The sequence below is a fragment of the Sorex fumeus genome, unplaced genomic scaffold, assembly GCF_029834395.1.
Source record: "Sorex fumeus unplaced genomic scaffold, SorFum_2.1 ptg000014l, whole genome shotgun sequence".
NCBI classification, from domain to species: Eukaryota; Metazoa; Chordata; class Mammalia; order Eulipotyphla; family Soricidae; genus Sorex; species Sorex fumeus.
Window position 1 is genome coordinate 24,678,926 of NW_026606071.1, and position 27,890 is coordinate 24,706,815.

Genomic DNA, 27,890 nt, shown 5'->3' on the forward strand with positions numbered 1-27,890 from the left:
GCTGGAGCGATAACACAGCGGGTAGGGTGTTTGCCTTGCACGTGGGAGATTCAGGTTTGATTTCTCTGTCCCTCTAGGAGAGCCCAGCAAGCTAACTAGAGTATCCCACCTGCACAGCAAAGCCTGGCAAGCTACCCGTGATGTATTCGATATGCCAGAAGCAGTAACAACAAGTCTCACAGTGGAGACGTTATTGGTTCCTGCTCCAGCAAATCAATGAACAACCGGAGGACAGTGCTACAGTGCTACAGTTTATTTCCACCAGTGATCGATATTGAATTTATTTTATACCACATACAATTTTGTGGGTCCACATGTAGCCTCAAGTTCCTGTTTCCAAAATATTCTTTAGCAAAATAAATTTCTTTAAGATGTAAGCCTAACTCAGGGTCCCGGGGCCTGCCTCTCTGGAGGGGAGGTTGTACTGCATCACTCTCTGTGGCTGCTTGTTGGGAACTAGATAGATAAGGGAGAAGGATAGGAAAGGCAGTTTATGGAAACTTTCTATCCAGAACTCTGCTGTAGGAGGTGAAATATTGCCCCCTGGAGGGGGTCCTGTATCTGTTCTATCTCTATGCCCTCTCTTGGAAGAACTTCCTGTAGTGAAAAACCCTTTACAATGAATATGATTAGCATAAATTAAGACCCATAGATATGTAAAAGTCTAAGTAAGTTACCTAGGCTTTTGAGCAGAAACTGTTCTCTTTTTTTGATTCCTGATTCTAAGCAATAAATACTGTACTTGAAGGCTGTTAACCTCTGGCCCCCTTCACCCCCCTGCCCCCCTCAGCTTCACCCCCCTGCCCCACCTCTTAATCCTCACAGCACGCCCTGCTTTAGACCATTCACCTGGGACTGGTCCCCAGCAGCTATTATGATGGTCTGACAACATTTTTTTTTCTTTTTTAAAGAATAGAGAGTAAGGAGGAGATGGAAGGACAAAGGTAAAAGGTAAAGGCGCTCTCGTTGATCATCGATTTGCTCAGTAACGTCTCCATTGGAGACTTTGTTGTTACTGTGTTTGGCATATCGAGTACGTCATGGGGAGCTTGCCAGGCTCTGCCGTGCGGGCGAGATACTCTCGGTAGCTTGCCGGGCTTTCCGAGAGAGGCAGAGGAATCAAACTCGGGTTGGCCATGTTGAGAAAACAGCTTTATATTCTAGTCTTCATTCCATACATTAAAAAATGAATAATGATTGCGTGTTCTTGAGACTTGGAGATTCTTATAGCATCTTTCTTGACATATAGGGGCTCCATGTTCAATGAAAGAAGCATATGTGTAAATGGTAAATATAGGAGCTATAATAATATCTATCAAGAATCTGAGCTAAAAACTGAAAGCCATATTATCTGCTTGATAATGTACCCATGAACATAGCCTGTACCTGTTTGTCTCTTCATTAAAAAAACTCAAACTTGGGTTGGAGAGATAGCACAACAGGTAGGGTGTTTGCCTTGCACACGGCCGACCCGGTTTCGATTCCCAGCATCTCATATGGTCCCCTGAGCACTGCCAGGAGTAACTCCTGAGTGCAGAGCCAGGAGTAACCCCTGTGCATCGCCAGGTGTAACCCAAAAAGCAAAAACAAAAACAAAAAACAAACAAACAAACAAAAACTCACACCTGAGAGAGATAGTAAATAGGGTTAATATGTCTGGTTCAGTCACTAATCCCACATTGTCCCCAGAGCATTTCTGGACGCCTCCCTACCACAAGCACCGTCAGATCCCTGGCACCTCAGGGCCCCAGGCAACATTTCTGAGCTCTCACTAGAATTATCTGGGGTCTTCAGCACTCCTGGGGGGTCCTTCCCCAAATAACAACAAATACTCAACCCCCCTTCAGAAGCCTAGCAGAGCTTTGAATAAGTATATTTTATAGTTTTATTATTTATTATGATTTAATTTGGGGGGGGAGCATTCCCTTCAGTACTTGTGTCTCTCAGGCTATTTACAGTGAAGAAGGTGCCCCCATAGGTGGCTTATGTGAGAGAGAGGAGAGAGATGGTCATTTTCTTCTGATCTGCCTCAGCCACCCGAGGCCATCTGGAAAGGCAAGGACTGATAGAGCCAGATGAGTCCTTGTGGAGCATGAACCTGAGCCCTAACTCAGGGAGGATTCAGGCTAGGGTGAAGAATTGCTCTTTGCAGGAAAGGAAAGTCAGTCCTAGGCCTTATCCTTTCTGGGTTCTTGTCTTGTCTTGCAGAATAGAATTTCAGGAGTAGACAAGAGCAGTGAAGTAAAACAGATGTGATTTGGAGGATTTTAGGAAGGGGAAGGAGGGAGAGAAGGAGGGAGGGAGGGAAGGAGGGAGGGAGGGAGAGAGAGAGAAAGAGAAAGAGAGAGAGAGAGAGAGAGTAACATACTCAAGGAGGGAATGCAGACTTCTCCAAAGGTGGAGAGAGCCCCTACACACATCACAACATTAGATATGAAAGTACAAAAGTACACATCTCAAGAGGGGAGATGTAAGTGATACATGTGCTCAAGTATCACATGTGCTCAGTCTCCTGAGTGGTCACAAGCAGCATATGGGCTTGGGTAGTATAAGCGCATCCTCCCTTTGTTCAAGGAGGCTTTGAGAGAGTTTCTCCAATCTGCAAAATACATCTTTAGGATCAGAAAATAATGATTAGAGTGATTGAGGGAAGGCCTCCAAGAGGGAAAGTCTATACACCATAGGAGAAGAAATAAACGACTGAAACATGATTAACTATCTGCAGAATGTAGAGCCTTAGCCACATGTAAGGCAAGCACTATAGGATAACACTGGTTTGTCCTTTTTGCCTTGCCACAGGGAGCTTAGGTTTATTGGGTTGCACCCATTCACAGTGCTCCCGAGGCACTCCCATTCCTCTGTGTTTATCTGTAAACTTTTTTTTTCTTTTTGGGTCACACCCGGCAATGAACAGGGGTTACTCCCGGCTCTGTGCTCAGGAATCACCCCTGGCGGTGTTCAGGGGACCATATGGAATGCTGGGAATTGGACCCGGGTTGGCCGTGTGCAAGGCAAACACCCTACCCGCTGTGCTATTGCTCCAGTCCCCTATCTGTAAACTTTTTGTGCTCTGCTTTGACAACCAATCACCTTTATCTCCTAATCAAACTCTGATTTGTAAATATTTGTAAATATTGCTTTTCTCTTCTTTTTGAGTCCTTTGAATAGTTAATTCAGAGTTTTTTTTAATAGACAGGGGAAAACAATGAATGCTATGCTTCTGTAACTTGGAAGTTAATTGTCTCCAAATAATACTCACTCCTGGACATCTGTTCTTTCAACTTAAACCTCAGTTGTCCTTACGTCCTAGCATCCGAAAAGCAGGGTCCAGATGAGGAACTGGATGGACACAGCGCAAGTTGTAAGCTACCTTGGCATTGAAATGGACAAGACCAGATATTTAACTATACGTTAAGAGCATGGTCATGGACAAATTCTGTCATGATTCAAAAAGTAACAGCTGGATTAGGACCCTGCTAGGATTAGGAAAGATTAATCTGACCTGAGCACTGTAGTCTGGGATCTATAGCAAAATGTCCCCAGGAGAGGATATAAAGTAACAAAGTATGAGATTAAAACCCAAGAATAGCTGAGATCAGCACCAGGAGGATTACTCCATAACTTAGAGGCCAGCCAGGTATCCTAGAGGAAAGGGCAGTTCAGATAGAGAAGGGAGCACCAAATAAAGGATGTTTGGAGGATCCTCCCAGGAGGGGAGATGCATGTCGAAAGTAGACTATAGACTGAACATGTTTGCCACTCAATGCCTCTTTTGCAGACCACAACACCCAAAAGGAGAGAGAGAACACAGGGGATTGCCCTGCCACAGAGACAGGGGGGATGGGGGGATGTGGGTGGGAGGGATATTATCCATGGTGGTGGAAAATGGGCACTGGTGGAGGGATGGGTATCTGATCATTGTATAATTGAAACCAAAGCACAAAAAATTGTAAATCTACAACTTTAAAAAAATAAATAAATAAAGGGAAAAAAAAAACAAAACAAAAACAAAAACAAAAAAATGTCCCCAGGAGAGCCACCCTACAAGCTCAATATATCTCTTACTGTGTCCATACAAAATGACTAATATTATTAATTAAGATGTATGTTTAAATGGTTATTGGACTAAGGAGAGGAGGAAGACCCCTAGATGTTACTTCATCCTTGAGCCAGATCTCTTGGCTGCAAGAAATCAGGAAAGGCTTTTCATACATTGTTTATTCTACCTGACCTTGCTACCGCCAAGTACTGGGGTGAGTGTGTGTGAGACAGGAAGAGATGGGAATGAGGGGCTTAGTGAGATTGGAATAGGTGCATGGGGACAATGGAATAAATTGCAACTGATCACCAAAAAAAAAATTGGCAATTGCTAAAGAGACAGTTCATACTTTCAATATAGTGTTTTGACCACAAGAAAAGATGGAAAATGAATAATGCTTAATGCAACCATGAAACTCAAATGCTCAAAACTGACCAAAAGAGAAGGATGGGGAAGGGAGGTGTCAGAGGTAGTGGGAGGTGGGAGATAGAGATACAGACAGAGAGAAATAGAGAAAGAGGAAAGAGACAGAGGAAATAAGCAAATCAAATTTGAAGTATATTTAAAGAATAATCCACTACAAACAAGCATACTTTTATGTTCCAGTAAAGCCAGAAGGAAAATCAATTATCAGGGATTCTATCAATGTAATTACTCTAATAAGCAAAAAATGAGATAATTTTAATTGTCACTAAAAAGGAATTTAAAATAAATAAATCATGATTGTACACCTTCCAAAACTGAAAAAACTAGCAAAAGAAAATGACTTCTTCCACATTAGAATCTCAAGCCAATAACTACTATCGTCATATTTAATGGAGAAATATTAGGCAAATTTCCCCCATTAAATCTAATCCCATTTAAAATAAAAATAACTTTCCCATTATTTCTTGCATTATTCAATATTGTTCTGAAATATCTGGAACTCTCAGGAATAAAAACATGAAACAGAAATGAGCAGCTTAAAAATTAGAAAGAGACAAAAATATATTTTCTTTTTTGGACTGCTTGTTTCTCTAGAATCCAATGATTCAGTATAAAACAATATTTGAAATTAAGGGAGCCCAGAAATAATAGCTACCTAATTTAATGCTAATCATATTTAATAATAATTTCTTACATAATAGCTATTTCAAAAATTCATAAATTTCCTATATGTTAGTATCAATTATTAATAAAAAAGAAGAGTGAAAGAAATCTTTATTTAAAATGACCCAGCAAATGTAAAATACACAGAGTGCCTTCTGAGAGATAGCAAAAGTCTTGGGAAAAAGTAGAGACCTAACTATCACAAAAAAGGCAAATATACCACATTAACGTTAATGCAAAATGATGCAAAATACTCATAGGGTTTATTTAGTATCTCACAAATGATTTTAAAGAAATTCTGGAAGAATAATTGTTAAATAATAGGCAACACTTAAAAACAGGGATGATGTCAGCAAGATAATGGAGAATAAGCCTGGGGTGCTTTTCTCTCCCACTTCCCACCAGACACCTTGACTAGACAAGACAAGAATATTTCAGTTTCTGACTGGAGAAAAAAATGAGATTCCCAGTGATCTGATTTTTCTGGGGGCTGCTGAGACATTGGCTTCTGTTTTCCCTGTCTTGAAGGGCTACTGTGACCTAGCAGACTCTAGATGCCTAGGGCATCATAGAGGAAAAAGACAAAAGTTTGAACTAGTATAAAGAATCGAGGGATCATTGTGGAAAAAAGTCATTTTCTATAACAAAATACAAAGCTTCCAAATAATCCAATTAAGAAATATATCTTTAAAAATATCTGAATATTTATACAGAAGTCAACTGGTATAAAAAAGACATCCAATATCACTGACGTCAGAAAAATGCAAATCGAATGCAAAACTATGATTGATATCACCTCACAGCTATTAGAATGCCTACTGTTAAAAAAGACACGATTAAGTTTAGCCAAGTATATGGGAAAAAGGAGATTCTAGGGGCTGTTGTTGAAAGTGTATTCTTCCACCCTTCCCGGAGAGCCTGGCAAGCTACCGAGAGTATCTCATCCCCACGGCAAAGCCTGGCAAGCTACCCATGATGTATTTGATATGCCAAACACAGTAACAAGTCTCACAATGGAGACATTACTGGGCCCACTGGAGCAAATCGATGAACAACCGGAGGACAGTGCTACAGTGCTACTATTAAAATCAGAAATTTTCTCAATTAAAAAATTCAAAAACAGAGCTACATATGATACAGTAATGCCACTTGTAAGTATTTGTCTGGAGGAAATTAAAACACTAACTCAACATGATATACATGCACCCCGACAGACACTGTAGCATTGTTCACAATAGCTTTGACATGGAAAAAACAAAGTGTTTATTTGTGGATGAACACATCACATTCAAAATGCATATGCATGCACCACTCATACACATACATAAAATGCATTATTTTTCAGCCATAAGTGAGAGAAATTTTGTTATTTTCAATAATGCAGATAAAGCTAGGGGGCTTTATGTCAAGTGAAATAAGTTAAACAAAGAAAGACAAATAAAGCATACTATTTCTAGGGTGTAGGAAACCCTTCAACTCACTGATACAAAAAAAAAAAAACCAGATTAATAGCTGCCAGAGACAGGGGCTAAGAGTGCATAAAATGAGTGAGGGGGTGTCAAAATATAAAAGTCTAGTTATAAATAAATATGTCCAAGGAGTGTACAGTATATCAACTATAGTTAGAAAAACTGAATTATATATTTGAAAGTTTCTACTATATTGTGACGTATTCAATATGCCAAACACAGTAACAACAAAGTCTCCAAGGGAGACGTTACTGGGCCCGCTCGAGCAAATCGATGATCAACGGGAGGGCCTTTACCTTTACATTTATCTACTATATTAGATCTTAAAATTTTGTATTGTACAAATGTAAATTGATATAGACCTATATAATAAAATTCTGTGATATGATCTGGACTACACTAAAAATGTTTGCATGGAGGGAAGTGTAGACACATAATTTGATTTATTTGTTGATTTTCCCAGTTTTCCTACAGTTTTAGGAGTTTACTATTGGAGATAAGATTATTTTATATAATTCTCTACTGGATTAAAAAATACCTAGATCGGATTAATAATAAAAATAATATCTTAAAAATACCCCCCGCACACACACACACAATTAAAGAACCTTGTCAAATCTCACTGCACCATTATAGAGTGGTCTGGGTTAATTTTAGTAAACAGTAATTCATTGCCATTTTGAACTCACCTGACGATGTGGGCTGCTATGATTGGTTTGTTGAACCTGAGGTGTCATTTCAGGTACGTTTTTGGAGGCCTTCGTGGCTGCTGGTCCAGGTGAACTTACATATATTGGTACTTCAGGGTTAGTGCACCGAGTGAAGAGCCTGCTATAAAATAGAATTTTATTAAAGGTTTGCAAAGTAATAACTTTTGATGATCAGATACAAGATCAGGGAAAGTTTTTTTTCTTTTTTTTTTTTCCTGTTTTTTGCTTTTTGGGTCACACCCAGCGATGCTCAGGGGTTATTCCTGGCTCTGCACTCAGGAATTATTCCTGGCGGTGCTCGGGGGACCATATGGGATGCCAGGGATTGAACCCAGGTCGGCCACGTGCAAGGCAAATGCCCTACTCGCTGTGCTATAACTCCGGCCTCAGTATTTTTTTTTTTAATTTTTATTAGTGAGACGCCATGAGGTACAGTTGCAGACCTAAAAATTTTTGTGCTTGGGTTTCAATTATACAATGATCAAATACCCATTCCTCCACCAGTGCCCATTTCCCACCACCACGGATCCTAGTATCCCTCCCACCTCCCATCCTCCCCATCCCACCCTGCCTCTGTGGCAGGGCATTCCCCTATGTTCTCTCTCTCCTTTTGGGTGCTGTGGTTTGCAAAAGAGGCATTGAGTGGCAATCATGTTTGGTCTATAGTCTACTTTCAGCATGCTTCTCCCATCCTGGGAGGATCCTCCCAACACCCTTTATTTGGTGCTCCCTTTTCTCTCTGAGCTTCCTTTAAGGGAAGTATTTTTTAACAAATGCTAAATCAGGTATTAACATTTAATATTAAAAAAATAGCGGGGCTGGAGTGATAGCACAGCAGGTAGGGCATTTGCCTTGCATGCAGCTGACCCGGGTTCGATTCCCAGCATCCCATATGGTTCCCCAAGCACCGCCAGGAGTAATTCCTGAGTGCATGACCCCTGTGCATCGCCAGGTGTGACCCAAAAAGCAAAATATATATATATATATATATTAAAAAATAGCAATAGGGTCCAAGAAATAGTACAATGGGTAGAATGTGCTTGCTTTGAAGGCAGCTGATCTGGGTTCATTCCCTGACACTGCAAATGGTCCCTTGAGCATTGCTAGGAGTGATTCCTGAGCAGAGACAGGAATAAAACCTAGGCACTGCCAGGTGAGACCACAAAATCAAATAAAATAAAATAACCCAACTTTTTCTCTCTGTGCTCTTTTCCAACTCTATAGTTGATAGAGAGCCAGTTAGCCAATAATAGCAATCAAAAATACATTCTTCCCCTTCTTGACAATCTAGAAATGAGAATGCAAAGAAATTCTGTGTGATTATAGAAAATCCACCAGGTCATCTTGTCCAAGTCAGATACTTGGGATTCTAATTGCAGGTGTTTTTTAAAATGCCATATCTGAAAGAATAGAGCAAACTAGTTTAAGGTCAGAAATTCTATTTTATACTATCCCATTTAGCTTTATTCCCTTCTTCTAAAGCTATCTCAAAGCATCCTATCAGCTTGAGTTATTACCCATAAAAAGATTTTAAAATAACAGTTAACTGCCTGCTCACAGAGACTTTACATCTAAAGAACAGACGCGTGTGTAATCATTTTTGACATAGTGTGATTATTTCTACAAAATGCAGTGAAATATAGGAAAGAATGAATTATTCTGTGGTATACTTAAATGCATGTTTAAGTTGTGAGCATTATGTTAGTGGAAAAACAGTATAAGCCATAATTTCTTTGTTGCATATCTTCTGGCTGACATGCACTGTATCTACCCAAACAATGACAAATTCAATATGTTAGGGTTGTTTCGCACTATTTTTGACATTCACTAAACCATTTATAAACATTTATGAACAGCTTTAAGTGGGAAGCTTACCATGAGGGTTAATGTGGGCAGAGGAACAGGATGCTGGGGTTGGGGGGAAAGGGGTGGGAAGGTCAATGACTTGGAGACAATGATGGCTAGAAGCAGACATTCTTGCTGAAGGGTGTGGTTCTGGAATGTTTTATGCATGAAACTGTTCCATTAAGTGTTGCAAACCATGGTGCTAAGACAACATAATTTTTTAAAAGACAGATATTGATGATAAATGTCCTCTGATTGAAAGCTAAAATTTGCTTTTAAGTAAATTCTTTGCATGTTTGCATCACATATGGGCACAATTTTTCCATTGGTTGACCTTTAGATTGTTTCTGGTTTATATTATCCAACACTCTATGTCTATAGTGTCTATCAGAATTTACCTAGTATGCTGCTCTTATTGCTATATACCGAAGATCCGAAAAAGAATCAAAGGACAAATCTTGTCTATATTTTTTTAAGTTTAGTGATACCAGTTTCTAAAAGCAATTACTCCTGATATATGCTAGATTTCAACTCCTCTTGACATTTAAATGACATTGCTCTAGCTATTCTTTTCTCTTGTACCAAATTATTTTCTCTTTATAAGCTCATTTTCTTATTTCTCAAAATGCTGTAATTTTCCCCATCAGAACAAAAATTCTTTTAACTTGAGTCAGTCTACCATCTATACTCTCTTTTTGTTCTCCCTACAATAAAATGTCCTAGAAAAAAATTTTTTGCACGTACTGCCATATAAGTACTTTGTGTTAACCAATTGTGCCACTGGAGGTCCGAAAAAAATTCCTTATTTGGTTGTCTTCACTTTATCAGTTTTCCTATTGCTTCTTCGATTGCCTCTAGTTTGTTTTGTTGTTTGCTTCTTTGTTTAACTACTACCATCCAACATACCAAATAATTTTTTTAGGTCATCAGTGATTTTCTCATTACTAAATCAAAGGCCAGCTCTTATTTAACCATTTGCCACAGTAAAATCCAGCCCTACTCTTTAAGTTACTTTCTTTCTTGTCTTCCAGTATTCCTCAACTTTTTATTTCCTCCCACCTTATTTATTATTTTCTGAGTATTCTGTTCTGGTTTTTCTTTTTCTCCGCAACTTTTTAATGTGGGGATATTGCAGGATTCAGTCCTTGGTTCTTGGTTCTCTTCTCTTCTATACCTTCTCTTTCTCCTTGGTGATCCATACAATATCGTGGCTTTTTTCACAAATTAAAGACACAAATAGTCAACACTCTGTAACATTTCTACATGGATACCTGAGATACTTGTTTTAAGACATCCCAAATTGAATTCCTAATCATTTTACGCAAACTTCTCCATCTAACACCTCTCCAATTTCGGATGTTTGTCCATCAACTTTCTACTCACTCTAATATAACATGACTGTATAATTTGGTAGATATATGAGAATAAACCCATAGACTTGGAAATAAGAATATGTATTTTATTAGATGACTGAAGAATATAAAGAAACTTTGTACGAGAATAAGATTGTATTTTACTAAGTAAGGGAACGATAGTTTAATTGGCTTTTCATCTAAGAGACAGAAAAACAAGATCCTTGATAAGATAAATTCCAAATGGAAAAAATTTTTAATTCAAAACAGAAACATTATAAGAAAATGTAATAAAGTATTTCAACAGCCCTGTTTTTCTCCTTCCTCCTAGCTTATTTATTTCATAACTGAAAATTTATAGCTCTTAATATTCTACATCCATTTCTCCCACTCCCATTCTATATTCATTCACTATGGTAGCCACCGATATGTTCTCTGAATTTATGATTTTTGTTTTGTGTGCCTATTTTGTTTATTTTATTCTACATATAAATGAAAAGTCTATGTCATTTGTCTTTCTTTGATTTATTTAAATTTGCATAATATTCTCAAGATTGAACTGAAAAAATAGTACAGAGCTTTAAGGCCCTTATGAAATTGACACTGATTCAATCTCCCTGTCACATATAGTTCCCTTAAACACTGCCAGAAGTGACCCCTGAGCAGTCAGGAGTAAGCCCTGAGAATTGCTAAGTATGGCCGTATTATTTGTCCCCAAATATCCTTAAGGTTCATCCATATTATCACAAATAGAAATATTTCATCCTTTTAAAAGGTTGAGTATTATATCACTATATATGTGTATATGTATCTATATACACATATATAAAACATCTTTCTGAGAGGCATGTCATATATTATATATATATAACATATATATATAACACATGTTATATATATAGAACATCTTGCCTCTTGAAGAGTTCAGTAAGCTACCTAGAGTATCCTGCCTACACAGGCAGAGCCTGGCAAGCTCCCCATGGTGTATTTGATGTGCTAAAACCAGTAACTATAACAGATCTCATTCCCCTGACCCTGAAAGGGCCTCCAGTTGTTGGGAAATATAAGGAGAAGCTGCTAAAATCTCAGGGTTGGGACCAGTAAATTGATGCTCATGTAAATCAATGAACAACAGGTTGACAGTGATACAGTGATACAGTGATATATAACATCTTTATCTATCATTTATTAATGGAGATTTCTGCTATTTTCATATCTTGGTTCTTGTAAAAATGCTTCCATGAACTAGAGGCACGTATATATCTTTGAATAAATATTTCAATACCTTCATATAGATGTTATTCTTATTATAAACTGTTATAAGTCATTGAATTTTCATCAAAAGGCTTATTATGTAGAAAGTTTGCTGAATCAACAAATTAATTCAACACTTGGCAATTATCATTAGTTCCTTAAAGGATGATGAGGACTGTGCAGTTTATAGGTATCAAAGATATGCTTTTACTTATTATAACATTATTAGTGCTATTTTACATTGATTTTTCCTAGGTCTGCCATTAACAAGAATTCCCGAACTCATTAATACCTAAGAACAAGTGAAAATTTTTACAAAAATATGTTACTTTTGGGAAAAATCCAAGTGAATAGTTTTCCTTATCAACTTATTCCAAATACTACCCTACAGTAAGAAGGACCCAATGCAGATTATCAGGTAAATAAACGGAGTCATAGTCTTGACCTGACTTTTCAAGACCATGAACACAGTTAGTTGAAAATGAGGGTTTTTTTTTACTCTCTGTCTCAGGTTCAAATTTCAACACCTTCTTTGAACACAGTGTAATCACTCTTTATGGTGCCCTTTCATGCTTCTTATGAAAAGAACTCCTGGTCCACTTTATCTATCCATCAATTCTTCTTTCATCATTCAAGCTATTATTCAACTGAGCTATTATTCAACTGGGAAAAATATAAGGCTTCTCTCTTTATAAAACTTATGTGATAGCAAAATTAATACAATATAGAGCAATGTAGCAACACTTAGTGCAATAAAACATAACATATAGAATGTTAGATGCTGATGAAGTATTTTGAGGAAAAACTAAAACAAGTAGAAGAGGTAGCCCAGGCAGAGATCACTCTTGGCAAGACTTGGGGAACCATATGTGGTGCCAGGGATTGAACTCAGGTTGGCCGCATGGAATGCAGCCCCACTACTATATCATTCTGGCCCAGTAGATTTTTTCATTTTAATTCTGAGAATGTAGGAGTTGAGGCAATATCTCAGGAATTTAGTAAAACCATTGTGAGATATTTTATTGTTGGCCTGCTAAGGAAAGGTGAAATAAGTAGCCCGAAGAAGATAGTTAAATTTGCACCTGGTATCTTTATTTTCAGTTAAAAATTTAAATTACTTGTACTATATCCAAATGTTCTGACTTTAAGGATTTGTTACTAACAATCTCCTGGGTAAATGTGACACATGGATAATGAATGGCATCTGATTGCAAAGTCAATAAGTAAATTTTCTTTTAAAAAGATACAATAATACTAAATTACAAAAAATCATAAAGACACAAAATGACCACGGAAATCAGATCTAACAATGAGATGGCAATGTCCTTGTAAATTACTGAGAAAGATTAGAGAATTATAAAGTAAGCTCTTGCAATCGGATTTAAACCCATTCTTTCTTATACTCCCAGTAGGCAAATTGGAGTAAATGAATAATTCTGGTTTATTTTCTCCTCCAAATCTGATAACTGTAGACCCAAGGACACAATGAAACAATTCCTTTCCTTTGTTTTTCAAATTTGAAATTTTAAGAATCAATTCCCTAAAAAACGAGGGTCATAAAGACTTTCAAAAGTCATCTGTAGGTACTAGGGAGATAGCTTAAAGGGTTCAAGTGCATACTTTGCATGTGGAAAGTCTGGGATTGATTTGTGGCATCAAATGGGTCCTCAAGCTCCAGCAGTGACTCTGAGAACAGAGCCAAGAACAACCCCTGAGCATCTAGGTGTATGACTGCAGGCTATGTCTTCCACCTTCACCCCCACCAAATAGTCTATAGGTTGGTCATCATATATGTGACAGGTGATTTTAAGTACCAGCAGTTGGAGAAGGTGCTTTGGGATAACTTTGGAAGTTAATTTAATTTAAACATTTACATTTTTAATTTAAAAATAAAAAAATTTAAAATTTAGTCACCATGGACTAAAAAGTTATTTATGATTGGGTTTGGGGCCTACAATGTTCTAACACTAATCCCTTCACCAGTGTCCACCTTCTCTCCCACCATTTCCCTTCTACCCAGCAGTCTGCCTCTGTGACAGGTACTTTTTGTTTGTTTGTTTCCTTTATAACTTTTGGCACTGTAGTTTACTGATAGGGTTTCATGAATAGTACTTTTTTTTTTTTTAAATTTTAGATGAGAAATGCCTGGAGACAGTTTTGTTCCAGGTATTTTATTTTTTCATGCATAATGCTTTACCACCTTTAAGCACCCCCTTCTTTTCCCTTTTCCCTTTTGACCACTTCCTTCCATCATTGTTGTAGTGTGAGGACTTTCCAGTCCTATTCCTCCTCACCACTCATACTTCCTGTGGATGACTAGTACTCGTGTTCTTTGTTTCTATTGCCTTTGCAATAGGTAGGTTGTTCTCCTGCTATATTTCTTTACAAGCTACTTATTCTGAGAGAGATCATTCTGTGTTAGTCTCTTTCCATATGACTAACTTTACTTATGATATGCTCCAGATCCTATCCACGTAGCAGCATATTGTATGATTTTTATCATTCCCTATAGTTGAGTCGGCCGTGTTGGCTGCGTGCAAGGCAAACGTCTTACCGCGGTGCTATCGCTCCAGCCCTGCGGTAGGGCGTTTGCCTTGCACGCAGCCAACATGGCCGACCCGAGTTCGATTCCTCCGCCCCTCTCGGAGAGCAGGCAAGCTACCGAGAGTATCTTGCCCACACGGCAGAGCCTGGCAAGCTCCCCGTGACGTATTCGATATGCCAGACACAGTAACAACAAAGTCTCCAATGGAGACGTTACTGGGCCCGCTCAAGCAAATCGATGATCAACGGGAGGGCCTTTACTTTACTATAGTTGAGTAATATTCCACTATGCATGTGTACCATAGTTTCTCTATCCAGCCATCTGTTCTTGGGCACATGGCTTGTTTCTAGATTTTGGTTATTGTGGATGGTGCTCCAGTGAACAGAGTGGTGCAAATGTCTTTTCTCCACATTGTGTTTTTGGGCCCTTGGGGTATATTCCAAGAAATGAAATTGCTGAGTCAAATGGAAGCCCAATTCCTAGTTTTTTGAAGAATGTTCATGTTGTTTTCCAGAAAGGCTGGGTCAGATGGTACTCACACCTCCCTCAGCTCCTACATACACGCCAACACTGGTTGTTCTTGTTGTTTTTGATGTGAACCATTCTCTGTGGTGTGTGGTAATATCTCATTTTGACTTATTTCCCTGAGGATCAGTGATGTGGAACATTTGTTGTGTGCTTTCTGGCTATTTGTATTGTCTTTTTTGAGGAAGTTTCTGTACATTTTGACCCTCCTCCCATTTTTGATGGAGTTGGATGTTCTTTTCTTGTAAAGTTCTACCAGTGCTTTAAATATCTCAGATATCAACTCTTTATTAAATGAGTCCTGGGCAAGTAATTTCTCCTAGTGTGGAGGGTATCTTTATATTTTGGTCCATGTTTCATTTGAGGTGCAGTAGCTTCTTACTGTAAGATAGCGCCATTTGATTATCTTGCTTCTGTTTGCTTATCCAATGACATTGATTCCTTAAAGACTTCTTTAGGTTCAGTTTCATGGAAAGTTCTATCTATTTTTCTTCAATGTTGGTTATGAATTCAGGTCTGATATTAAGGTCTTTAATCCATTTTTATTTTGATATTTTGCATGGTGTTAGAAAGGAGTCTAAGTTCATTTACTGCATATGGCTGACCAGTTTTCCCAATGCTACTTAGAGAAGCGGTGTTCCTTGCTCCTTGTTCCTTTTTTTATTAGTGAAACACCATGAGGTACAGTTATAGACATAAATTTTTGTGCTTGGGTTTCAGTTATACAATGATCCATCTGTCTTTTTGATACACAGTTTTGCTTCAAAAAAATCAGGTACTTAGGAATCAGTGCAACAAGAGACCTCTCTATTCAAAGAAAACTACAAAATACTACTAGGAGATATAAGAGGACAGGAGGAAATGGAAACAAATGAAGTACAGTCCTGTTCATGGTTCAGAAAGAGGAACATTGATAAGATGGCAATACTCTCCACAGCTTTATACAGATTCAGTGCACTATAAAAATTACCATGGCATTTGTTACAGAAGTAGATTAAATCCTGAAAATCATTTAAAATAGCAGACCCACTGCTCACCCACTATCTCTCCCAGCCCCCTTTGACCCCTGTGAATAGCCAAAGCAATCTTAGGGTAAAAGAAACGGGAAACATGACTCTCCTTAACTTCAAACTGCACTACAAAGCTGTAGTAATTAAAATATGGCACTGTAATAATTAAAACATGTTTAAAAACTCAGACCTCTTTCTGATGCCATGTACAAAAGTCAAAACAAAATGGATAAAAGACTCCAACATCAGACCTGAATCCTAAAGGTACATGGAAGAAAACTCAGGCATAATCCTCCATGACCTGGTAGTTAAAGGCATCTTCAAAGATAAAACATCATTGACCAGGCAAGTGGAACCAAAAGTAAATATGTGGGACTACATTAAACTATCACTGAAGTGATAGCACAGTGGGTAGGGTGCTTGCCTTGCACACAGCCAACCCGGGCTGACCCCAGTTCAATTCCTTTGCCCCTCTCAGAGAGCCCGGCAAGCTACCGAGAGTAACGAGCCTGCACGGCAAAGCCTGGCAAGCTCCCCATGACGTATTTGATATGCCAAACACAGTAACAACAAGTTTCATAATGGAGACGTTACTGGTGCCCGCTCAAGCAAATCAATGAACAATGGGAAGACAGTGCTATACAGTGGACAGTGCTATACATTAAACTAAGAAATTTCTGCACCTCGAAAGAAATTGTGAGCAGTATACAAAAACAGCCCATGGAATGGGAAAAATTATTTACCCAATACCCATTTGAGAAAAGAGAGAGAGAGAGAGAGAGAGAGAGAGATTGGGAGGGAAGTTACTGGTGGAAATTGTACACTAGTGAAGGGAAGGCTGTTTAAAAAACTCATGATACTGTAATAATTAAAAAATATATTTTTAAAAAATAGGAAAACACATATGTAGGAATATTGCCTACAGAACATTTGGAGAGAGGAGAAAAGTTTGAAACTAACCAAAATGTTGAATGATAAGGAGTTAATTGTAATTTGGAGCATTTCCTTATAAGGCTGATGGTGAGGATATTAAAAAAACACTTTGAAACTTAATGATGCAGTAAATACTCTTCATTTAATGTAGGTGAAAAGAAGAGTGGAATATTGTATTAGAGAAAAATTCTTGTTTTGGTAAAATTAAGATATAAATAGAATAGAATGCTGAGTGTCTTTTCCCTTTTTATAAAAAATATAGTTTTGAGCTTCCATTTGACTTAGGCATTCTACTTATTGGCATACACTCCGAGAGCCTAAAAATGTTAACTCAAAGATATATTGTACCCTTGTGTGCATTACAGTATCATTTACAATGGGGGAGATCTGGAAACAATGCAAGAGCCTAAGAACAGGTGAGTGGCTAAGCTGTTATATACATAGAAATACTACTCAGCTAAAAGGAAAAAAAAGAAATTCTGAAGTCCGCTGCTACATGATTGGAACTGAAGGGTATCATGCTGAGCAAAATGAATCAAAGAGGGGAGGATAAATACAGAACAATGTATACCATGTGTGTGATATAGAAAACATAGCAAGGGAATAAAAAAGAGCCAGTGATAACAGACTCTGAGATTTTATCTATAGAACTGAGTCACTAACAGTATGGGGACTGGGGATTGGGAGTGAACCCGAAACAGTGGTTTATGGACACTGACATGGTGGTGTTTGTGGAATTGGAACACTGAATGTTTGAAACATTACAGTGAACAATATTATAAATCATGAAGTCTAAAAATTGAAGCAAAACTTATAAATAAATCTTGGAAGAGAGCCACAAGCTGCAGAGATGTCTTTAAGTGCTGTGGCAGGCTGAACCTCATTTCCAGGGAACTTGGAGGGGGATGAGTGAGCCCGTCACCAGCCTCAATAGAGCCTCGGCAGCCTAAAACCTCCTGAACCCAAGCACTGCCTTGCTCAAGGCTAATCTCCACAGTCTCTGGTATGAACCCCTTATGCATGAGAATGAATCTTCTGAAAAACTCATGTATGTGGCTTTTGTGAAGGAAATTTCCAGAATCTGTGGCATTGGGAATGGGTGACCTCCCCCCATTTCCTTATCTTTTTGGGGAGCCTTGAGGTCATGCCCATGAACTGTCTTGGGCACCAAATAAGCTCATTAACAGCCATGATCCAGAGACTCACAAATAAATCTCAGAAGAGATCAGCAACCTGCAGGGATGCTTCCAGATCCCAAAGTCATCTCAAATTATACCACCCAATTTAAAATTTTAGTATCCCTGGAGCACACAGCTGCATTTTTGGCCATGTGAGATTTCATTTCATACTCTGATGAAATCTAGAGTAGCACTAATGTACCTAGAGTAGCATACCACATTTGATAGGGTTAAGATAGAAGGTAATAGATCTTGATAGAAAAAAATAAATTAGCACACTATTGTTGTTACATGTTAAGACATGTAACAACAATCTCTTATACAAGGGCTAAACGGCTACAGGGTAAGATTCAATAGTCTTCACATTTTCCCCTAAGGAAACACTTTTGGATAATTTTTAACACATAATTCGTTATAAGCAATATAAAATAAATTATTTAGGACCTGATTTGGGGACAGTCTTGGGTGGTGGTGGTAAAATTTGAAATGATGGGGGTGGGAAGATACAATGATGGTGGAATTGGTATTGGAATATTGAATATTATAAATTATTGTGAAAAACTCAAAAAATAAAATAAATTGTAGCAAGATTGTTAAGGCAAAATTAAAAATAGTTGAAATTAAAATTTTAAAAGCAGACCAAAACATAGAAAGTGATATAGATTAAAGTTATTCAAATCCTTTAATATTTAAAGTCTTCTGTGATTTTCTGATGTCTTTTGTTGAAAGAAATAAAGGTAGCATAACTGCAATAATTGAATGGGTCACTGAAGACATTTTTTCTTTTCATTAAATTAAAGGTCATTTCTACAGAGAAAAGCATATTTCCCTCCTCACTCCTACCTTATCTACCTCATTTGATTTTTCACATCCTAAAAGCTGCTGTATGTGCCCTGTGCAGGCTGCATAACGGCATCCCTTAGTCCCTGGGTTGCCAGTCTGCAGGATTGCCACTTAGAAAGATACTCACCGAACACGTTCCTGGTTAGCGATGTCCTTTGGATTCCCCTGATCTAGCAGCCACTGCCTGCTTCTAGCAGCTTCTGTCCTCCTCCAATGCCGTTGAAGCAGTTTGTTTCTGAGAGAACTGACAAGGAGTTTTGTATTCTCCTTTGCTGACATCTGTTGGGATGGAAAATATTGAAATGGTGATGAATTATTCTAGACAGTCTACTTTCCTTTTTTTGAGGGAAAGGCCACCATGAAAGTTTTTGATTATTGGGGTGACTATTTCTATATTAATTTATAATTTATTTTCATTGTAGTTTAGGCAACAGGTTATCACTTATATTAACATTCATGCTTTTGATGTACAAAATTATTGTACCTCACCACCACTGAAATACCAAAGAATCTCTCATCAGTATCCTTATGTTACTTTCAGACCAACTTTTCCCCCTCCCTCCGTTTTCCACACTGCTTGGTCATCTGAGTTTTGTAATCCAAAGCCAGGGGTTTGTCATTGTTCTATTACCTTATGTTGTTTCTCCTTCTCTATATCACAGATGCATGACATCATCCAGTATTTATTCTTCACTGTGACATATTTCACTTAACAGTATGCCCTCCGATTTCATGGATGTTGCAGAAAACTGCAAGATTTCATCTTCTGTTTTGCTGCATAATATTCCACTGTGTATGTATACCACAACTTCTATATGCATGCAGCCGTTTCACATTGGGCATTTGGATTGTTTTCATATCCTGAATATTATGCTTAGTGTTGTAGTAGTCATAGGTGTACACATATCTATTTGAATTAATGTATTTATGTATTGGTGATAGATGCCAAAAAATAGAATCACTGGGTCATATATAAGCTCTATTCTTATTTCTTTGAAAATCTCAACTTACTCTAAGTTAACTTTAATCCATTTTGAATTAACTTCTCTGTATGTTATGAGAGATATCTACTTTCTTTCATTTTTCTTTATCTTTAATTTTGCATGTAGATATCCAATTTTCCCAGAAATACTTGTTGAAGAGACTATCCTTGCTTCATTCATGCAGCCATTTTGTTAGAAATATATTGTCCAAGAATCTAAGGTTTTATCTCTGTGATTTTAATTCTCTTTCATTGGTTGAAGGTATATCATATTACAAAACTGAGGGTTTATCTTATCTATGAAACTGTACAATTTTGATTAATATGGTTTTATAGTACAACTTAAAGTCAGAGAGTGCAATACCTCCCATTTTCTTTTTTTCTTTTTCTGTTATCAGAATGGATTTGGATATTCAGGGAATTTTATGATTCTATATAAATTTTCATAGAGTTTGTTATAAGTCCATAAAGAGTGGCATTGGAATTTTATGGGAATTTCGTTTAATGCGTATAAATTTTAGGCAGAAAGGTCTTCTTGACAATGTTAATTCCTTCAATTCATGAACATATAATTTTTTAAAAAAATTTCTTGCTATCCTCTTCTATTTCTTTCAATAGTGATTTAAAATTTCCTTTGGGTGGGAGCACGCCTGGCAATGCCCAGGGTTTACCCAGCAATTACTCCTGATGGTGTAGGGGAATGATGAGAATTGAACCATGGTTGGTTGTGTGTAAGGCAAGATCCCTGTTCACTGTACTGTCTCTTCAACCAAATTGTGATTAAAGATTTTGATATCCATATCTTTCATATCCTTTTTAAGCTGATTCCTAAGTACTTGACTTTATTGGCATAATTTTGAACAAGGTTGTTGATTTTATTTCTTTCTATTTTATTTCATTATTTGTATATATAAAAGCAACATATTTTTGTGCACTGACTGTGTAGCTTGCTGCTTTGCTATATTGATTCATTGTTTCTAAATATGTTTTAGTGGAGTCTTATCATAGCATGTGCAAATAGTGATAGTTTAACTTCTTTTTTAACAATTTGGATCCCTTTGATTTCTTTGTCTTGCTTGATGGCACAGGTTAGGTCTTCCGAAACTGTATTGAATAGCAGTGGAGAAAATAGATATACTTGCCTTGTACCTGATCTCAGAGAGGCAGCTTTCAGTTTTTCACTGTTGAGTATGATGTTGGCTATGGGCTTGCTGGTCTTTACTATTTTGAAATATATTCTTGTTCTTTCTATTCCTATCTTGTAGAGATTTTTTTAGATCATGAGTAAATGCTTACTGTCAAAATCTTTTCCTGCATCTATTAATGTGATCACTTTTTCTTTTAAAAATTGGACTTTCCTGGGCTCTGTGACCATAGCGGAATTCCTTTTTTTATTATTCCTGGTACTTCATGGATGGTAAGACTGCATCTACAAGAACCCTGTAATAGAGTGCTACTATTAGCAATATCAGGCTAGTTGCCTATGCTCTGCTGAGTTCTGTCCACCAGAAATGCCTTTTGAGGTTTTCTAAATTCCTTGCAAGTTTTATCTGGTGCTTATGATCCTGATTTGAGTACAGCTGGATGACAACTGTGGATTTATGGCCTTGTAGATGCCATTAGCACCAAAATCTAGCTGGCTTGGACTCTGGCTCAGACTTCATAATTGCTGGGGTCTGGGAGTAGACATGGTGTCACAATTCAAATGACTTGGTCAGTGACTCGAGATTGTGCTCATGTGTATCCAATAATAGCCGTTCAACAAGCTAACCTTTTATAACGGTGGAGGGATTTTTGCATTTGCCAGCTCAGGTTCCAGATGGTTACTCCAAACCACGGTCTGATGGGCCGGGCTCACATCCAGGGTGGTAACTTCTGGGATGGCAGGCACCAGCTGCTTTCTCAGGAATGGTTGTACCCAGCTGTCACCTGAGGACAACTGCATCCTGTCTTTGCTCAGTACATGCGGTTCTTAATCTCTATGTGACAAAGTAGTTACAGGCACAACATGGCATGTCTGGGGATCTTCTGTACTTGGTGTCCTCCAGTTCGGGTTGGAGAGTAAGTCTGGTGTGCGCATGTCAGAGGAGCTTTCTTCCATCTGAAGCTGGTTGCCATGACAAACCTGTCAGTTTGTACAGTAAATCAGGCCTGAAGGGTGGAGTCCGTTGAATCTAGTTGAGGCTTTTAGTCTGTTTGGGGGGTAGGCAGAGTCAAGACTGTGATCCTACTGGGTCATGTTCCCCACGTGAACAGTTTTGCCCAGTCTGGGCCAAGTACGGCTGCACCACCCTTTGTTGGGTTCAATAAATCCTGCGGCTTTATGACTTGTGAGTTGGACTTTATGAATTATGAATACAAAATTGATTTCTAGGAGCTGGAGCGATAGCAGAGCGGGTAGGGCATTTGCCTTGCACGTGGCTGACTTGGGTTCGATTCTCAGCATCCCAAATAGTCCACCCCCCACCCCCAGCACCACGAGAAGTAATTAATTCCTGAGTGCAGAACCAGGAGTAACCCCTATGCATCGCCGGGTGTGACCTAAAAAGCAAAAAAAAAAAAAACCCAAAAAACAAAGTTGATTTCTATGAAAAGCTTAAATGCTTAGCAATTCAGCTTGAACTTTTCAGGTGTGTGTGTAGTGGTGGGGGATGGGGGCGAGGATATGATAGGGGGTGAGGGAAGCACCATTAGCTCAGGCAGAAGTTGTGTGTTAGGGCTGAGCATAGACTGCAACCCTACAGGAATGTCTCACCTCAGAAATGACTGATTTCTCGTCACACAAGGAGAAGCAGCCTACACTGTTTGGCCAGTGAGACCCGAGTCTGATTTTGATTTAGCAAGTGCTCGTCTGAAACTGATGCTCCGAAATCTTTCGAATTCAACATCCTTTCCCCGTAGTTGAGATTTTCTCTCTGAGTGCTGGTTTGCTTAGCTTGCAGCTGCATTTTCTCTTACAATCTGTTTCTCTGCTCCCGCTCCTGCTTATCTCTCCACATCTGCCACCCAGGGGAAGCTCTTGTTAGCTCTGGACTTGTCTGTGGTTCTGCTGTTTTCTTCAGTGGGTTTCCTCAGTGTAAGGCCTCACAAATGCTGTGCTCCATTCAGAAATGTTCTTTGGTCATTTGATCTCACTTTTTAAAAATCATACACAAAAAGATCATATTACTTCCTATCACTGGAATTTTTAACCTTCTTGCTCTATACACGCACATGTAATATAAATCAATACTCACCTCCATCTACCATAGCTCATCTTCTTTAGAACATCCCTGTAATGTGAAATTATGACTTTGGAAACAAGTATGAAAGAGGACTAAATGACTCTCCTATTTGGGATATGGAGTCTCATGAGAACCTTTAAATAAATCTTCAAAAGAAAGCTCGGACATTTAATGCTGTATGTAAGTCCAGCAGATTCACTCACCACTAGAAGACATAATACTAAATATCTCCACTCAAAAGGAAGAGAATGCAGATTTTTTAATACTTGAAATCTAAAGTGTAATAACAAAGTGACCACAGAGTGTCAGTCTAACTTTAATAAACCCTATTTCTCCTCAGTCTTTTAGAAATAGATTAGAGCCAATGAACCTGAGAGTTAATGAAGTTTAGCAGGCGATGCTTACTAGAAATCATTTGTCAAGATCCAAGCACTTGATTTTTGTGGGCCACTCATGAAGAGAAACTACCCTCCTATAAAATTAAACTCTATTCTTCACTATCTCAGGATGATTCTGCATGGAAAAACTGACCAATAGAAACAGTGATGAAAAGGTGTTCTTTCTGTAAAATAAAAAATTATGCTCCTGGCTTACAGCTTGCTATCCTATTTTCCATTTCCTCTCAAAAAACAAGAGATGAATAACAGCATTCAATTTTCTTAATGAACATTTCTGTCACTGTCCTCCCGTTGTTCATCGATTTGCTCAAGCGGGCCCAGTAACGTCTCCATTGGAGACTTTGTTGTTACTGTGTTTGGCATATAGAATACATCACGGATAGCTTGCCAGGCTCTGCTGTGTGGGCGAGATACTCTCGGTAGCTTGCCGGGCTCTTTGAGAGGGGCGGAGGAATCGAACTCCGGTCGGCCATGTTGGCTGCGTGCAAGGCAAACGCCCTACCACTGTGCTATCGCTCCAGCCCATATTGAACATTTATAATTATAAATTTAAAATTTCTGAAAGTCAGCTGTAAAGTTTTAATTTTGTACTCTTCCAGTCAAAACTGGGAGAGAGAGAGTAGGGTTTCTAATCTATTTTTCCTTACTGTTTGAAGATTAGGACCCAGAAAGATGTGAAAAAATAAAATGTCTCCCCCAATGTATTAGCAACAAAGAGCCTTTCTTTATCGTTCTTCCAGACCAAGGGTCTCTTTTCAATTTGTGCCTATTTCCAATCACAGTCTTCTCTTATTTCTCACATACATTCTCTAGTATATATATAATGGGACTGATGATATTGGAATATTTTGGGTTTTGTCTGGTCTCAAAAGGTTTTGCTAAAATCTTTGTGCAATGGAAGGATATTTACATGAGAGATATTTAAGGTTGAGGCAACACTTCCTTACACTTAACTGTTATAAAAGGAGCAGAACGTGTGGTTCTCTTTTATTGGTGGGAGCTGTAGTTAAGCCAACATGATTCATTCATAATTTGTCATGGTGCATTAGATATTACCTGAGCACAGTGCTGAATTGCAGGATAGGACTTCTCGTGGGGCTTTCCATGAAGATCAGATAGGAAACAGGACTGGCAGATGTCAAAGTTGAGACACTTTACACAGCTATATCTAGGAATTAAAATAAAAATGAGGGAGCAGAGTGATTTTTTAAAAAAAAAGGGCTAAGATGCTTGCCCTGCATACAGCCAACGTGGTTCAGTCCTGGACACCACAGATGCTTCCCCTAGCTCCACCAAGAATGATCCCAGAACACAGAGCTAGAAGGAAGTCCTGAGCACTGACTGGTATATTCCCCACTGCACTGCACTGCACTGCACTGTCCTCCTGTTGTTCATCAATTTGCTTGAGCGAGCACCAGTAATATCTCCATTGTGAGACTTGTTGTTACTGTTTTTGGCATATCGAATATGCCCCGGGAAGCTTGCCAGGCTTTGTCATGCAGGCAGGATACTCTCAATAGCTTGCCGGCTCTCCGAGAGGGACAGAGGAATTGGAACCGGGTGGGCTGCATGCAAGACCCTACATGTTGTACTATCACTCCAGCCCAGTATAGTCCCCAAACCAATAAAACTAGAATTGAAAATTCAAACAAGGTGTGTAGCACTACTGGCAGGTGAATGAAGAAACTAAGAATCAAGTGGATAGTGAACACTTCAGTGTTCACTATACAAGAGATGTCTGAAGTATTGAATGAGTATGAACTCTCCCCCACTCACTGTATGAATTTGATTTTGAATGAACCTGAAGTTTCCCTCAGGCACAGGGATATGAAATGACTGCAACCACTTGTCTAACTACACAATGAGTTTAAATTTACTTTCCAACTTAAAAAAAATGGATTATTTTAATAATGTTTCAGATCTGACTTCTCAAAAAAAATTGCAAAATTTATTCTTGCTTACTTATTGGGAGACCAGAGTTATATTTAAAATAAAATTTTGTCATTTTTAGAAGTCTGACTATAGGAAAGAAAAAGTAGGAGAAGGGGAGGTATCCTTCAGACCTAAGCTGAGTGACCCCCCGACCCAGCTCCCAACTAATCTAAGTTCCAAAACACTTCCACACTACAAATTTGCTTTGTGAACAGTTACAACTTTGAATTTCATGTGGGCAGAAGGACAAGAGGGATTCTTGAAATACCCTGGTAAAAAGGGGGTTCTCATAAGACTCACAGAAGATGCGTGAAAGCAGAAGAGAGCTCATAGTCAGGAATTAGTCACCTTTAAGTCTATTTGAGTGCTATCATATTGTTTGTAAATGGCTGGGATCAGTACCCAATGCTCCCTTCCTGCTTTCTGATATTTCAATCCTCTTTGCCAACTGCAGGGTATGACAAGTATTTGTCTGTTTATGGCCACAGTTGGCAAATCAAAGTGGTAACTCTCCTCTTAGATTAAATCTGTACTCACTGCTCAACTCACCACACTTCTCACTTATGACCTGTCTTGCTTCTGTAAGCATTTCCAACCCATTTTAAAAGGCCAAAAAAAAGTCTATACTTTTCAAATGCCATATATTGCTGAAAAGAGATGATGCAGAAGCTTGAGCTACTAACAAGAAATTTATGTGTGATTAAATACCATTAAGAGGGAAATAAGTGCTTGGCTTGGAATTGGGGAGGGGAAGTGAGGCAGGGGAAGAGGTTCCCAGGAACTTGTTAGACTTTTTTTCCTGAAGAAGTAACTTGGACTCTGTAGAATGCTGCTTCTGGCAGAAACTGGTACATATCAAAAAGAACAAGAACAACTAGTGTTGGCACATATGTGGGAAGAAAGGGACTCTCACTGATGGTGGGGATGCCAACTGGTCCTGCCTTTTTGGAAAACAATATGGACCTTCCTCCAAAAATTAGAAATTGAGCTTCCATATAACCCAGAAATACCACTTGTGGGGATATAAGCCAGGGTTTCAAAAAAAGCACAGTAGAAACGACATCTGCACTTGTATGTTTATTGCAGCATTGTTCACAATAGCCAGAATCTGGAAACAAACCTAGTGTACACGACTGGTTAAAGAAATTTTGACAAATCTAGTCAATGGAATACTATGCGGCTGTTAGAAAAGATGAAGTCATGAAATTTGCTTACAAGTGGATGGTCATGGAGAGTATCATGATAAATGAAATGAGTCAGAAAGAGGGACAGACATAGAATGACTGCACTCATTTGTGGAATACAAAGTAACATAATATGAGACTAACACCCAAAGACAGTAGAGACAAGGAGCAGGAAGATCACTCTGTGGTTTGGAAGCCTGCCTCATGTGTTAGGGGAGAGGGGAGAAGGCAGCTGGGATGGAGAAGAGACTACCAAGTCAATGATGGTTGGAGAGATCACTTAGGATGGGAGATGTGTGCTTAAAGTAGATAAAGGACTAAACATGATGGCCTGTCAGTATCTGTTATTGCAAACCATGATGTCCAAAAGTAGAGAGAAAGAAGGAAGGTGCATGTGACAGAGACAGGGTGGGGTGAGGTGGGCATGGTGGGAGAGATACTAGGAACATCGGTGGTAGAAAATGCACACTGGTGGAGGGATGGGTGTTCAATTATTGTTATGACTGAAACTCAAACATGAAAGATTTGTAGCTGTATCTCACAGTGATTTAATAAAAAATTAAATTAAATAAAAAAAGGAATGCTGTTCCTGGGCTAAAGAATACCAGGCATTAAGAGGAAGAGGAAAATAATGGAGACAGAAGCGAAGAGTTTGGGATATGCCAGACTTATGAGACCTGTTGATTGCTCTGAATAACAGGAAAAATATACTTGGAATGCTCTCTTGCAGTGGGTAGAATTCTGAAAGTTTGAACAAAATCATTTTAAGGAAAAACAGGAGAATGTAAACACCATGAGATCAGCCCTCACAGACTTTGTTTACCACTATTATCTCAATACCTAGTACCTTGATGGAATACTAACAGTATAATAATTGCATTTTGAGCACTTATATGAAGCAGGAAGTGTGTGTATTACATACGTATTTATACACACAAAGCTAGTCCCTACGAAAGTTAAAGTATTATTATCTTCATTTTAAAAGCATAGAAACTGTTTCAAAGAGTGTAAACAACTTGTACAGATTGCATAGACCTTTATTAGGTGAACTCACACTGTGGTTAAAGTAGGCTTTGAGTCAAGGGATATCACTGAATGGAGAATCCACTGTCCTGACTATCAGGATAGATCATCAAGGCAGGGGGCTTAATTTGTATTCACACACCACCATTATTGGAGGAAGAAACATAAACTCCCTGTTTTGGAGGGTTCCTGGTAAGATTTTCAATGAACATTAATCTAATGAAATTTAATAAATGAATGAGAAAGTTTCTGCTTGAGGAAAATAAAACTAATGCGCTCTCCTCTCATCACCTTTCAAAGTTTTTACAAAGCTTTGACAATTATTTTGCACAGAGTTGGAAAAAAACATTCACTT

The 27,890-nt window shown here is 38.4% G+C and overlaps 1 protein-coding gene across 1 annotated transcript in view; it reads right to left on the reverse strand.

The window, feature by feature from the left end:
- DYTN (dystrotelin) overlaps positions 1 to 27,890 on the reverse strand; it is a 59,267-nt gene that overhangs the window by 10,186 nt on the left and 21,191 nt on the right. Inside the window, exons 8-10 of the mRNA XM_056111973.1 lie at positions 24,453 to 24,564; positions 18,920 to 19,071; positions 7,287 to 7,428 (exon numbers count right to left, since the gene is read on the reverse strand). Coding sequence (XP_055967948.1) covers positions 7,287 to 7,428; positions 18,920 to 19,071; positions 24,453 to 24,564 — 406 coding nt within the window. The remainder of the gene's footprint in view (positions 1 to 7,286; positions 7,429 to 18,919; positions 19,072 to 24,452; positions 24,565 to 27,890) is intronic.